The following is a 15,718-nucleotide window of genomic DNA, read 5'->3' on the forward strand; positions in this document are numbered from 1 at the left end:
ATTAGTGACTGCTCAAAATTCTGTGCTCTTCAAAGCACCCAGAACAAAATCTCCCTCCCAGAGTAATCAAGTCAGTTTCCCTGGCTCATACTTTGTTTCTGCCTCACCTTTTGGCCCCGCTGAAAGAAGCCCAAGACGCCCCCCCACCCCCCCCACAATTATTTCAAGTCCGCGCAGGGCCTGGAGCTGCTGATACCCACCTCTCAGTCAAGTCCCCAGAGGATGTCCTCCGGCCAGCCTCTCCCCCGAAGGGGCATCCTCCCTCCCCTCCCCCGCCCCCCAAGGTCACCCAACTTTTCCCTCTCTGCCCAGCTCCGGGGTAGGTCCGGAGGTCGGCGAGGGGAAGCTGTAGGGGGCAGGGGGCGTGTCTGGAGGCCGCGGGCCGGGGGCGCGCGGGGGCGAGGCGCGGCCCCTCTGGCGCGGGGCGGGCGCCCGCTATGCATTATTCATTGGCCAGAGCCGGGCTGGAGGCGCGGGTGCTGATGTCAGGCGGGCGCGAGTGCGGCGGGCGCAGCGGCGGCGACCGCCCAGCAGCCCCGGCTCGGGTGGGGGGGCGCCAAGTGGGGGTGGCGGCCAGCATGCTGCTCGGCTGCGGCTCGGCCTCCCACACCCGCGGCGCCCTCGTCCTAGCCAGCAGCGGCGGCGGCGGCGGCGGAGCAGGGAGCGGCGCCCGCGTCTGCAGCGGCACAGGGTCCGGGCGCGTGGCGCGGCGGCGGGGACCCGGGCGGGGACCCGGCACCCGGCATGGCGCTGCGGAGGGGCGGCGGCGGGGCGCTGGGGCTGCTGCTACTGCTGCTGAGCGCCGCGTGCCTGATCCCGCGGAGCGCGCAGGTGAGGCGGCTGGCGCGCTGCCCCGCCACTTGCAGCTGTACCAAGGAGTCTATCATCTGCGTGGGCTCATCCTGGGTGCCCAGGATCGTGCCGGGCGACATCAGCTCCCTGTGAGTGGGACCCCTCCTACCCCTACCCCGCCCCGCCCAGCGCCCACCACCGCCAGGGAGTTGTTTTTGGCGCTAGGTCCGCGCGACCCTGATCCACTCCTCAATCCCTTCTTTTCGTTTGGGTGGGCGCGCGCCACAGGACGTGGGGTGGAGTCTCGGACCCTGGGAAGGCTGGAGGGAACCTGCGATCCAGGGTCTGGGGGCCCACGCAAGTCCCGGTGGCAGTGTTTCTCAAAGTGTGGCCCTCGGGCCACCTGCATCACCCCATCTGGGCAAGCTTGCGTCAATGCAGATTCCAGGGCCCACAGTGATACAATGTCTGTAAAGCCTGGGAGTCTGCATTTGTGTTCCCAGGTGATCCTGGGGCACATTAAAGTTTGAGAGACACCGAAATAGAGGCTGAGTGTGTTGAGGGGGAGGGGACATGTACAGGGAAGGGTAAATGAGTAACTGAACTTAGCTGGAAAGAGTGCCCCACCTGGGGTTTGGGGCAGTGGTTCACATCGTGGCCTTCTCCTGACCATTCCAGGGTGCAGGTGGGGAAGAGCCTGGGTGAAGTCATGCGCCTCTGGAAGTGGAGATACCACCCCAGGTGGCCTGGGAAGAGAGAGGACACAGAGGGTCAGGAGCATGTGAGTGCCTGGCCCAGTGGCCGACTGCTGGGAGGCAACCTAACTTCTTGCCCTGAGTTCATGAAGACTCCTTGCCCCCTTTTCCCATGACCCATTCTGTTGGCTTTTTCAGGGCTGGAGGAACTGACAGGAAAGGGCTTCACATTATTTATCCACCTGCTAAGAGGTGCTTTCAACTTGCCCTCATACAGCCACTCAAGCCAAATGACCAGCTCTCCTCATGGCTGTGGAAGGGGCTAGTGGGCTATGTCTTTACTGCTGCCTGATAAAATGACTCCCATGTCCCAGGCCAAGGCACTCAGTTACAGAGGCAGGGAATCCCGGAGATGGCAGTGACGTTGCTCGTGATCTGGGCACTTTCTTTTGTACTATACTCTCCTGGCTCCCACCGAGGCAAGGTGGAGGGAGTGGACCCCAGAGTGAAAGGGTTCCCCTTTATAGAAAGTCAGGAGAGTGGCTGGGGAGGTGGTGGGGAACAGAGAGCCTCTTTGATTCCTAATGTTAGTGACTTGTCCCCTCGTTAGATCCTTAGCCAACAGCTGCTTAATTAATCTGCATGTTAACTCAATTATTTTGAAAACTGAGGTCCTGCTTTGGCTGGAAGGGCTAAGGACCCTGGTGGCAAAAATAGGGCCGAGGCCCCTTGTCCCCGAGTTGACCGTTCCATCTGGCAAATGCATTGCCTCCCGCTGAATGTTCAAGTTCAGGTGTCTCTGAGTGTGTCCCCAAGGCTTTCATAGCGCATTTAATCACAAGTGCTCAAGTGTCTTTCAGAGCCACGCTCCCAAGGGGAATGCTTAATCTTACCCTGAAGTTGCATTGGCCAACATTAGAGCTATGTCTACACAAACAGAATCACGGGCAGGGGTGAAGTAATCACCCATTTTCAGCCAGGGCCTCCGGTAGTTAAGAGAAGGAAGCGAGGGGATTGATTTAAACTGACTGAGAGAACGTCTGTGGAAGGAGCAAGACTGATGTTAAAGGTGTCTATGATTCAGACTAGTTTTCATATTGATCCAGTTCCTTGGAAGTGCCTTCACGCTTCTCCATTTTCCTACCCTTGAGAAGACCTTGGCCAACTGTTTTAAGATCTTGTCCGGCCCCACGACTGAGAGGAAGGATATGAGGTAAAAAGCTAATTGCCCACCCACCCACCTCCCCGCCAAATCAAACCAGTTGCCATTGAGTTGATTCCGACTCATGGTGACCCCACGTGTGTCAGAGTAGAACTGAGCTCCGTAGGGTTTTCCATGGTTGATTTTTCGGACGTACATCACCAGGCCTTTCTTCTGAGGTATCTCTGGGTGGACTTGAACTGCCAACCTTTCAGTTAGTAGCTGAGCACTTAACCACTTGCAACACCCAGGTGGCCTGCCCCACTCACCCAGCACTTCCTAAAAGAAACCAAGGCCACCTTCTGTTCCTCTTTTGTCCCCAGGAGCCTGGTAAATGGAACATTTTTGGAAATCAAGGACCGAATGTTTTCCCATCTGCCTTCTCTGCAGCTGCTGTGAGTATGGAAAGTTCTCTCTGGAAGATGGGGTTTCTGAGGTGCAGTCTTTGGGAGGGCAGCCGCTGTATCTTTGACGTCAGTCCTTCCTAGAGTCCCCAAGCTCCACGAGTAAATGGTAGCTGGCTTTCAGTGTTGACTTGTTCTATGGTGGCAAGGTCTCTTGCTCAGCTTCACTCCTTTGGTTTGGAACAATGTTTCCTCAAGGGCTTTATTGTAGATCCTGGTTCCCATGTCTGAGAATGGGGAAGGCGATTATATTGAATTATGACTGGAAGTTCCTCAAACACTACCCTTTTAAAGAAAACCTCCATTTTTTTTTTTTTTTTAAATGCATCAGTAGTTTTTTCTCATAGATTTGCAGGTTGATTGGGTGGGTTGGCTATTGTAGGGTGGGCTTAGCTGAGTGCCTCTGCTTCTCACTCCTGGTCTGGGGGTGACCAGGGTGGTTCTGTTCCACACGTGTGAGGAGGTCCAGCCTGAAGAGGCAGCTCTGAGCCAGAGGAGACCCCTCTTGGGCCAGTAGAAGAGGTACAAGAGAGGGAGCAAAAGCGTGCAGGGCCTAAAAGGCCTGGAAAATTTGCGTTGTTAAGCCATCATGGTACTCAGGGTATGAAGTAGTCCCCATTCAATGAGTACCTGAACTGCCGGGCAACATGCTCTGACTTCTTATGTGTAACAGGACAGGAGGGTATTTTTATTTCCTGCATTTGACAGACGAGAAAACTGCGACTCAGGGAAGTTAAGTAACTTGCCCCAAATCACAGAGCCAGGATTCCAATCCAGGGCCCAAAACCCACACTCATAACTACTCTGCATCCCACCCCCTCTCAGCAAGCAATGCCCAAGCCACTGTGGCAAGTGCCCACGTCCACAAGCCACATCAGTTAAGGTGTGCTGAAGAAAAGAAATGTCCGAAAAGTCTTCAAGAGCAATCAGTGGTTTCTTAACCGGTATCAAAATTGCGCTAAGCAAGGCACTGCAGAAAAATAAAGAAAGGAAACATAGGCCACAACTCATCCTAAATAAACTTCCTGTTGATATTTTTGTCCTTGAAATGTTATATGCCTACATTTTTAAACCTGACATTTCTTAGAAATTATAGTTCTGTTAAAATAGACTTCCTATATGATAGAAATGCAATTTTAGGTTTTCTTTTAGCCAATAGATGTAAGTGGTGACTGTATACACTCACGTAGAAAAATATGTGGTGATGAAGAGTGTTCTGAAGGTTTCTTAAACTTTTTATTATTATTATATCTTAGGGGAATGTGTAATATAGTAGAAAACTTGTGTGGTTTTTTTTTTAGCTGTGTGACTTTGGTCAAATTACTTAACCTCTCTGAGCTCATAGTTCTCTAAAAATAGAGTTGGATCAGATCCTTTTAGATCCCTAATTCCACGATTCCTTGTGTATCATAAAGCATTTAGTTGGGCCAAACATTAAAATGTTTTAAATATAACAGTTATCAGACCATATTTGCCAAGACCCACAGGGGAGAAAGGGCAGAGTCATGAGAGCGACCTAAAAATTTGACCACCAGGAATCCACTCGCCTTGTCCATCAGGTATCTGTGAGAATAATGTTGTGTACCATTTGGACCATTCTCAGATTCGAGAGGAGCCCATATTGGCCCCCACACCAGAAAGTAGCAAAAGAAACATAAATGACATCCCCATGTGACTCAAGTTGGACATCTCTGTGCTGAAATCTGCCCTTTATTTTCAGATTGCTGAATTCTAACTCATTCACGGTCATCCGGGATGATGCTTTCGCTGGACTTTTCCATCTCGAATACCTGTAAGTTTTGTGCTTTGGCTGTTTGCTGAGTGTTCGGTATCTCAGTAGAATGGCTGGATTGCTTTCTATTCTGGAGCTGCCTCTCTGTGAGAGTTTAGGGGTGGAGAAAATGGAGAAGACCCTATTCTCTTCTTGGCACTGACCTTTCCAAGTCGACTGGGTTTTAAACACGCTGGGGCAGGAGGAGGTTGGAGACAGAGGGAAAGGAAACAAAGAAGGAAAGATACTCATTCATTCTCTGCTGACATTTAATTTACTATGTAGTAAGCATAATTGGAAACTGAGTTGGATGTTTTTACCTGTCATAACTGGGCACAGATTTGCTGATCAGCCAGAAATATGCCCAAAGGGTTCCGAGGGTTACTTGTTTTTATATAAAACCTCCCCTATTTGGGGCCACAACTCCATGTTTTTAATTCAGCTGCCCTGTATCCTGTTTGCAGTATCTCCTGTGAACTAATGATGAGAGTCTGAACTTTTTATTTATTTCTCCCTTTTCCGAGGTGCGTTTTTTCCCCCAGCAATGAAAAAGGTGCCCTGCCCTCTTTCTGATCCCTGCCTTTTGTCACTTTCATGTCTTTTTTCTCTCTTAAGTTCTTCTATCCTTCTCCCTCAGAACTTTGTGATAATATTAATCCTGCTATCAGATTGCATTTCCTTACTTAGTATTCAAGGGGTTTTAAAAGCCTCTTCTCTGCTTCTTATCTGAGGTCAACAGGTAGATGTCTGAATTCTGAACACATCCTGGGCATAAGAAAGCTCTCCATGGATTTTATGTCTTGAGGAATAATGTCTCCAGAGGAATTCTTTCTCCAGAGTATACATAAAATGTATATATTAAATACATACTCTCATAAGTGTAGGTAACATGGAAAGAGCGCTACAACTGAAATGCGGAATCGAATCAATCTATCGAAGAGCATAAACAGCCAATGGAGGTAGCAGATGGAAGGCTATCAGTTTTCTTTTATGGATGGGTCATTTTACTGTCAATACTGGGAAGGAAATTAGAAATATGAGTGAGCTTATCAGTGTATACCGAAGTTCATTACTGATGAACCCCCTGATTTTCTTTTGAAATTTTAAAAAATAATTTGTCTTACTTTGGTTGTTGTTGAAAATATACACAACAAAACATAGACTAATTCGGCAACAGAGGGCGAAGGAGAATTAGGAAGAGGAAGAGGAAGTGAAATGGGTGGCTAATTGTCTCCACGAACAAGTGCCTCCTTTGCCATGAGACCAAAAGAACCGGATGGTGCCCAGCTGCTATTACTGAAAGTTTTTATCAAAGATTCTCTAGGAGAATCCTGATCAAAAGGGGGAAAAAAATATAGAACAAAATTTAAAATTCTCATGGAATCCAGACTTTCTCGAGCCATTGAGGCTGGATGAACTCCTGAACTATTACCCTGAGATAATCTTTAAACCTTAAACCAAGTATATACTCTGAAGGTCTTCTTTTAAACCAAACAATAAAAAAAAAAAAGGTCTGCCTTGAGCACTGTACTCTTTTAAAGAACTATCTATATGGATCAAATTGATAACAGCAACTTGAAAGATAGGAAGCTTGGGGGCAGTGAGTTCATGTTAATGGTGAAGGGACAGTTCGGAAAAGGAGGGTGAGAATGGTTGCATGGCTTGGTCGTAATCAGTGTCACTGGATTGTACATGTAGAACTTGTTGAATTGGTGTATGTTTTGAACCCCCTAATTTTCAAAAACAAGCATCAGAAAGTTCTCGAGGCAAGAATCAAGAACTGTTTCTCTAACCAATGGTGTCTTATCACAAAGCCTCCTGCTCGGACCATTTCATCAAAGACCCTTTTGCATTTGACATATTGTGATAGTGTAAGCTAAAATTTATTTCTCTGTGGTCCTAGGGAATAATCATAGTGCATTATTTCATATCTTTATCACGAAGACTTGAAACCATGCCCTGTGTTGTTGTTGCGAGGTGTCATGCACAAGTCCTAAGACATCTGTGCACAGAGAAGGAAGTTTGCGCCATCCTCAGCTTCATTGTCCTTGCTACTTCCTGGTGGCTTGATACCTCATGAACATTCTTGCCTTTTAGCCATTGCTCAGCTATTAGACTGTGTAGGACATGATGAATTCAACTTTGCTGGAAGCCAAGCGTGACAGCACTCTTCCTCAGAAAAACTTTAATATGGGGATGTAAAACAATGGACTCCCCTCAAGGGACACTGATATTAACCAAAGTATTAATAGCCAGACATTGTGAAATGTAAGAGGGATTGAGGAGAGAAAGTGTCTGGAAGCAGTCCAGTATTGCAGAGAGATGAGAATTTCTTGCCTTTGTATAGTGCTTGCTTTTTTCTTCCCGCAAGAGGTTTTTACCCGTAACACCAACTCTGAATTTGAAGACTTACACGCTATTTCTGGAAGAAGTACAGAACATGGACTCACGCATGTGCACTCTTGCACACACACCCTGCTCTCACTTGGAATCTGGTGTTGCTGACCTGGTCTGTAGAGATGAATTTCTTCAATTCATGAATCCTTTTAGATGTTACTCAGAAGGCAGGCCAGTGTCATTTTTTAGAGATATTAAGCAGAGAAAATGCTGTTTAATTATATGACTTTTCTCCTTAGGTTCATTGAAGGGAACAAAATTGAAACCATTTCAAGAAATGCCTTCCGTGGTCTCCGTGACCTGACTCACCTGTAAGTCCTATAAAAAGTGTTGTAAGCCCTTAAACGCGCGAAGTAAGATGCGCCTTCTGGTGTTCTTCTCTTTCTTGACTGTTGTTTTCATACTGAAGCATTCTCAGAAGGAAACCAATTTCCAGGTGGCCAGAAGGTTTTATTTTTAGGTTGTTCATCAGATGTTGTGATTGCTCGTCCACCTAGCTACGTTATCATCTCCATCATTCTGAATCACTGTTAATGGACTATGTGACCTTGTGACATTAGGAGACTCTGAATTGTGAGGGGTCTGTATCACTTGATGGAGCTCCTGGGTAGTGCACACAGTTAATGTGCTCTGCTGTTAACTGAAAGATTGGAGGTTCAGGTCCACCCAAAGCACCCCAGAAGAAAAGCTTGGCCATCTACTTGTGAAAAATTAGCCATTGAAAACCTTCTGGAGCACAGTTCTACTCTGACACACATGGGGTCACCGTGAGTCTCAATTGACTTGGTGGCACCTGGCTTTTTTATTTTTTTAAATTGCTTAATGGAGGTGGTGAGAAGGAAACTAATATGTATTGTGCACCTGCTGTGTGCCAGGCTGGGTGCTTCGTGTGCCGTCTCTTTATCTTTCACAATAATCTGTGAGCCCCCATTTTATGGATTTGAGAACCAAGGCTTAAATGACTCATTGATGAATGCCAAATGTGTGGCCAAAATTAGGACAGAGTGGAATAGAGACATTTTCATGGTTCCTCTTCTTTGAGTACAAATAACTTTTTCTTTTATGTTAAATTAATCTGCAGCATAAGCTAAGCTCTCTGGGTTCTTTAATAGCTTTCTGGAGAAAAGAAATTTAAATTGATTTGAATTGGCATATCAGAATGAGGCAAGTACATACCCTTAGCAGATTTATAAAACTGTGAAAATTAGTGGCTGTGCCTATGAAAATGTGAAAATAGTTGATGTCCTGATAGGAGTGATTTGTTAGCCAGGCACTTGCTCCCATTTGCATGGTAGATATTTAGTGTGTGAATAAGATAACACGTCTCATTTGCATAGTCAGTGTCTTTGCAATAAAAAGGAAATTGGGGAAGGCTTTGACTGAGGGTGTTGGGCAGGGATGGTAGTACCTTCAGGGCGTGAACTTGACTGATACAGCATGGGTGTAGCCATCTAACGAGATAATCATTCACACCGAGCCCTGATATTGGCAAAAGTGTCTGTCGTTAGGCTCACAGAGCCCTTGATTCTAGATGGCTCACAAGCAGAAGCTCTGCCTGGAGTTAGCACTCATAGGATAAGATGAAGAAGAGAAGTGGCAGAGGCAGTCTTAGAGGCACTCAGATTCCTGTTGGCAGGACTGTTCCAGGGTTTCTTTTCTTCTTATAAAAACCTTCATTTTCTTCAGATTCAGCCTAGATGCCAAATCCCTACATTCCTGTAGAGGCTAAGAATGTGGGCCTGGAGTCATGTAGCTTTGGGTTCAAATCTCAAGGTCATCACTAAATATTTCTTAGCCTTAATGAGCCTCAGTTTTCCCATTTTAAAATGGGAATGACTATACATTCCTGGGTGGTGCAATCAGTTGAGCACCTGACTACTGGCCAAAGGTTGGCGATTCAGATCCACCCAGATGCACCTTAGAAGACAGTCCTGGCGATCTGCTTCTAAAAAGACGCGGTCTTGAAAACCCTATGGACCAGTTCCACTCTGCACACTTGGGGTTGCCATGAGTCAGAATTGACTCGACGGCAACTAACAATTACATACTGACCTCGTGGGATTGCTGTACAGAATGGATCCAGGCTGGTTCACAGTGCATCCAGGACATTATCCATGGTAAATGCTCAGGGTATGGCTGGTGTTACTATTGTCATCATCATTATCTTCAACATCATTCCCTCCTTCCACCCGCTAAGAAGTCTCGATTTTCATCTTGGATTGCTGAGCAGCCTCAGCAGTTTGGGTGGCCAGACAGGGTCTGCTAAGAAGACAGCTGTGGGTATCTGGAGAGAACAGCTGTGGACAGATAAGTCTGGTTCCCAGAAGTCAGGAATGAAGGGCTTTGTTTCTGAGCAAAGGCTCTGGGAAGATTGTGAACCTAAAGCCAGACTTCCATTTGCCCAATTATCCACGGATCCCCATCTGTAGGAGGATGTGCAAGTATCGTGCATGTGTATTTACACATCTGTGTGCGTGTGTGTCCATGGGTGCCTGGATTTATGTACATGTGTGTACATTACTATGTGTGCATCCTGTGTATTTGCACACACAACCATATAGGTGTATCCTGTGTGTACGAGGTACTCCCTTTTCTGTGTGACATGCAGAGAACGCAAACACAGAGGGAACAGAGCAGTCCTCCACTTGGGTCTAGAGTGCACGTTGATGTTTTGGAGAGAACTAGGCCCGTCTGGGTGTGTATGAGCACCCAGCAGTCAGACGTAGGGGACCCTTCTCCCCAGCTCTTCAGCCTCATTTCCCTGAATGCCCTCTGAACACCAGGCTTTCAGGGGCCACGTGCACACCCAGCTCATCCCACTGCTGCACTTTTCCTAGCATCCTTTCCCTTGCCTGGAATGCTCTTTCTTCTGCCCTTGGTCTCCTGGGATCTTCATTTCCCCTCAGAGTCCAGATGAGGTTCTGTCTCCCCGATGCAGCCATTCCTGCTGCACCTTTCCACCCCTCCTGTAGCCCTCATTGTCTGCTGCACACACCAGACATTGCTGCAGACTCTGGCAGCACAGGTTGGTGCTGTTCGTGGGTATTAGCTTTATCTCTCCGGCAGTACCGGAAGCTCCCCAAGGACAGGGCCCATGCGGCTTTTCTGTTAGCTCTGCAGTTCCCCGGTTTCCAGCACAGGGCTAAGCCAGCAGGACTACTTTCTGATTCACTGATTTATCCATGGGGTTGCTTAGTGAGTCGGATTTCCCGTATGTGCTTTACTTCTGGGCAAGTCAGGCGACTTTTAAAGCTGACTCCTCCAGGCTGGACCTGTATTTAGTAATCAAAGCATTTAATACATTGTTTAAAGAATGAACTTCTCCCTCTCCCCTCCCTTTTTTTTTTTTTTTTTTTCTTTAAAACCTCTAAGGAGAGAGAAGAGGGCAGTGGTGATTCAGTGATAGAATTCCCACCTTCCATACAGGAGCTCCGGGTTTGATTCCCGGGCAATGCACCTCATTCCCAGCTACCACCCACCTGTCAGTAGAGGCTCACGTGGTGCTATGACACTGGACAAGTTTCAGTGAAGCTTCCAGACTAAGACTAGGAAGAAAGGCCTGGCAATTTACTTCTGAAAATCAGTCAACAAAACGCTATGAATCATGACGGTCTGATCACCAACCAATCACGGGGATGGCATAGGACCAGGCAGCATTTTTTTCTGTTGTGCATGGGGCCACTACGGGTCAGGATCAGCTAACAACAACAACAAGGAAGGAGGCCATCAGCTCTCAAAAGTTCACTCCTGTGCTTTAGGAAGTCACCATCTGGAATTCGTTTGTTTTAAATTTATTATCTGATTTTATCTTTTATAAACCTTTTCTAGCACGTACAGACTCACTTTTGTATGTAAAGAAACATAAGTCAGGTTTCAAAGCATTGGAGGAACAGTGCCAATCTGTAACTAAAATCTAGGACGTTGTTTTCCAGTAGTCCGAGAGCCCAAGGGGCAGGGAGCTGTTAAGTCATTCTAGAAATGAAGTAAGTGCCATGAATTTGTAGGCAAAATGAAGTGGAAAGTTGAGATGTTCCACACGGAGTGTGAGTGGGTTGGGTGATCCATCTAAATAATGTGGCTTTCTGAAATCTGAACTGAGCACTTAGAATGGCTGCTGAACACTTTGTTTTTTTTTTGGCCTTGATCATACTGTATATTCTTACCACTTCAATACAATAAATCTGAATTAACTAAAATTTCTAGCTAAAAAATGAGCTAAATTTTTTTTTTGTGTGTTTTACTTTCTAGAAAAAGTGACCATCGACCAGAAATTAAATCAAAACCAATAGCCTTCCTTTTTTAATCGTGCTTTAGGTGAAAAAAAAAAAGAAAGTTTACAGCTCAAGTTAGTTTCTCATACAAAAATTTATACACACGTTGTTATGTGACCGCAGTTGCTATCCCTATAATGTGACTGTATATTCCTCTTTTCCACCCTGGATTTCCCTTGTACGTTCAGCCAGCTCCTGTCTCTTTCTATCTTCTGATCTCGCCTCCGGACAGAAGCTGCCCATTTAATCTAGTGTAACTAGTTGAGCTAAGAAGCACACTCTTCACAAGTATTATTTTATGGTATGGTCCATTGTATTCTTTATCTGAAGAGTTGGCTTTGGGAATCGTTTTAGTTCTGGGTTAACAGAGAGAATACCCTTCCTTTTTATTTTCAAAAAGCACCTTCCAGAGTATGCTCTGATTCTAGAGTCAGCCTTTTCTCCAATACCTTTAGAAACTAAACGTAAAAATAAATCATTTAGGAAAGAAGGGTAAGATAACATATGGAACTGCATTTTAATCTACTTGTGGTAGGCTGAACGGTACACAACAACAACAGATAGGAGGCGGTGCACTTCAGAAATGGGGTCTCCCCATAGTCAGTGAGGGAAGTGGTGGTTGAGGGGAAGAATTCTTGCCTTCGGTGCAGGAGACCCAGGTTTGATTCCCGGCCAATGCATCTCATTGACAGCCACCACCCGTCTGTCAGTGGAGGCTCGCCTGTTGCTATGATGTTCAGTGGGTTTCAGCAGAGCTTCCAGACTAAGATGGACTAGGAAGAAAGGCCTGGCAATTTGGAAAATCAGCCAGCGAAAACCCTGTGGATCACAACAGTCTTATCCACAACTGATCATGGGGATGGCACAAGACCAGGCAGTGTTTCTTTCTGTTTTGCATGGGTCGTTGTTAGTCAGGGGCAGGCTTGAGGGCAGCTGAGAACAACAGCAGTCTTGAAGCAAGAACATTGGCACTAACAGTGGGCTCAGAGCTTTCCACCACGCACAGCCAGCCAGCTATTAGGAGGACCCCGTGCCTTTAACGCACCTTTCTGGGATGGATCCTTATGATGTCCCAGTAGACCATTGTCGTATGTATTTTAAAGAGCGTGGTGCTGAACTGCCTGCATGTTTATCATTTATATGATTTGCTGTTTGCTCTCATATGGGTAAAACCAAAAAGAATAGGCACCTGTTTCCTGTCTGACTCACACTCAAGCAGGGTGCCGGTGGGAAATCACAGATTCAATGGATGTCGTTTCAACACCCAATATCTTCCATATCAACAGCCCTGCAGGATTGCCACTCGCCTTCAGCAGGATGGTGACGGGGCACTGCAAAACCCTGAATCATCAGAGAAAGATTGGCATGTGTTCATTCTAGCCAACTTCCTGGGAGTGGACTAGGACATTTGAGAAAGATCTGCAACACTAAGCAAAAATGCAGAATGGTTTCTGGTCAGCTGTCATTAATAGGAAAATGAAATTGATCCCAAGAAATCAATCCCTAAGCATTCTGGTTAATTCAGATTTTATTATGTCATCATTAAGGGTTAGAGCTTAGCGTCTATATGTAAAAGAGTAGTTTTCTGAGTTCTTTCTTAGAGTCGTGCTTAGTAGAATTCACTTGGATGGGCCATTAGAGAACTTCTTGGGATGAGACTACGTATTTTCTGATCACTGTCTTTGTCATCTAGTGCTGCTATAACAGAAATACCACAAGTGGATGGCTTTAACAAAGAGCAGTTTCTTCTCTCACAGTCTAGTAAGTCCAAATTCAGGACATCTACTCCAAGACAAGGCTTTCTTTCTCTGTCAGCTCTGGAGGAGGGTCCTTGTCATCAGTCTTGCCTTGGTCTGGGATTATCTCCGCACAGGAACCCTGGGTCCAAAGGACAGGTTCTGGTCCTGGTGCTGCTTTCTTGGTGGTATGAGGTTCCCAACTCTCTGCTTACTTCCCTTTCCTTTTATCTCTTGAGAGATAAAAGGTGGTGCAGGCCACACCCCAGGGAAACTCTGTTTATATTAGATCAGGGATGTGACCTGGTATAAGGGTGTTGAACTCCCACCCTCATCCTCTTTAACATAAAATTACAATCACAGAATGGAGGACGACCCCAGAATACCGGGAATTGTGACCTAGCCAAGTTAATGCACACATTTGGGGGGACATAATTAAATCCATGACAATCAGTTTCATGTTGGTGCTTCATTCATTCGTTCAACAAAGATAAACTAAGTCCCTACTCTGTGTCAGGCACTGTTTTAAGAGCTGAAGATACGGCAGTGGGCGAACAAATTGCCCTCATGTTGCTGATATATAGAGAAGGTTAAAAAAAAAAAAAAAAAAAGTTGAGTTGATCCCAAATCATGGTAATCCTGTATGTGTCAGAGTAGAACTGCACTCCATAGGGACTTCATGGCCAAGACCTTTTGGAAACATTGCTAGGCCTTTCTTCCGAGATGCCTCTGGGTTGATTCAAACCACTAACCTTTGGGTTAGTAGTCAAGCTCTTAACTGTTTGCACCACCCAGAGTCCATAGGGAGGGTGCACAGCCAATAAACAAATGTTGTCATTAGGTGCTGTGGAGTCAGTTCTGACCCATAGTGTTGAAGCACTGTCAGGTTCTGCACCATCCTCACAGTCGTTGCTATGCTTGAGCCCATTGTTGCAGCCACTGTGTCATTCCATCTCACTGAGGGTCTTCTTCTTTCTCAATGACCCTCTACTTTACCAAGCACGAGGTCCTTCTCCAGGGACTGATACCTCCTGATAACATGTCCAAAGTAGGTGAGACGAAATCTCAACCATCCTCACTTCTAAGGAGCATTCTGGCTGTACTTCTTCCAAGACAGATTTTTTTCGTTCTTATAGTAGTCCATGGTATATTCAATATTCTTTGCCGACACCATGATTCAAAGGCATCAATTCTTCTTCAGTCTTCCTTATTCATCGTCTAGGTTTTGTGTGCATATGAGGTGATTGAAAGTATTGTGGCTTGGGTCAGGCACACTTTAGTCCTCAGAGTGATAGCTTTGCTTTTTAACACTTTAAAGAGGCCTTTTGCAGCAGATTTGCCCAGTGCAATGCATGGTTTGATTTCTTGACTGCTGTTTCCATGGGCATTGACTGTGGATCCAAGTAAAATGAAATCTTTGAGAACTTCAGTCTTTTCCCCGTTTTTCACGATATTGCTTACTGGTCAAGTTGTGAGGGTTTTTGTTTTCTTTATGTTGAGGTGCAAGCCCTACTGAAGGCTGTGGCCTTTGATCTTTATCAATAAGTGCTTCAAGTCTTCTTCGCTTTCAGCAAGTAGTGTATCATCTGCACATCACAGGTTGTTAATGAGTCTTCTTCCGACTCTGATGTTGCATTCTTCTCTATATAGTCCAGTTGCTTGGATTATTAGCTCAGCATACAGATTGAATAAGTATGGTGAAAGGATACAACTCTGACGCATACCTTCCCTGATTTTAAACCATGCAGTATCCCCTTGTTTAAATAAATAGATAATTAAAATATATATTATGTCAAATGGCAGTGGTGCAATGAAGACTAACAGAGAAGGGAAGGCAGAAGGCAAGGAAGGCCTCAGGAAGGAGGTGATAGTTGAGGACAGGGCCGGATTAAGGCAAGTGAAAGCCCTAAACATTGATAATCTGTGGTATTCAAGCATTAGAATGGGATATGTGAGTTAAATAGATACATGTATCTATAAATATGTGTGTGTGTGTCTTAGCTGACCATGATGTAACTTCCTTTAAAATGTGACTGTAATACTAACGATTGAACGCAAAAGTGGCATATGCCATTTTAGCGAAATGAGATGAACTGGATTATAAAATTTTTAGTGAGTGTGGGGTACTAAGATTTCCACTATATACTACATTTTTATACAAAAAGAATATTTTACATTTTCTACAACAAAGAAAATGAGTCCGTGAACTTAGTTCTTAAAATGGCTTAGAGACCTGTTACCTATTAACATATTTTGTCCTTCCCCATGGGAGGGGACCATAGGAGACTGATGTCAACGAAGATGTCAAAGTGGTAGGGACCTCATAACTTGACCTTGCGCATAGGGGCCCTCGTGACCCTGCGTGAACTTTAGCCGGCACATTCGCAGGTACCGGAGCTGGTATCAATTTCCTTTAGTGCCCTGCCATTTCCTTATGGCGGTGCTCACTTT

General features: G+C 45.8%; 1 protein-coding gene across 2 annotated transcripts in view; it reads left to right on the forward strand.

Annotated features, from left to right (window-relative positions):
* Positions 1-682: 682 nt before the first annotated feature.
* The window catches only part of LGI2 (leucine rich repeat LGI family member 2), a 73,926-nt gene continuing 58,890 nt past the window's right edge, over positions 683-15,718 (forward strand). For both annotated transcript variants that reach the window (XR_007517694.1, XM_049886422.1), the window contains exons 1-4: positions 683-941; positions 3,012-3,083; positions 4,813-4,884; positions 7,500-7,571. Coding sequence is in view for 1 of the 2 variants with exons in the window: in XM_049886422.1 (XP_049742379.1) it covers positions 745-941; positions 3,012-3,083; positions 4,813-4,884; positions 7,500-7,571 (413 nt within the window). In the remaining variant the exon portion in view is untranslated. The remainder of the gene's footprint in view (positions 942-3,011; positions 3,084-4,812; positions 4,885-7,499; positions 7,572-15,718) is intronic.

Source organism: Elephas maximus, chromosome 5 (genome assembly GCF_024166365.1).
Source record: "Elephas maximus indicus isolate mEleMax1 chromosome 5, mEleMax1 primary haplotype, whole genome shotgun sequence".
NCBI classification, from domain to species: Eukaryota; Metazoa; Chordata; class Mammalia; order Proboscidea; family Elephantidae; genus Elephas; species Elephas maximus.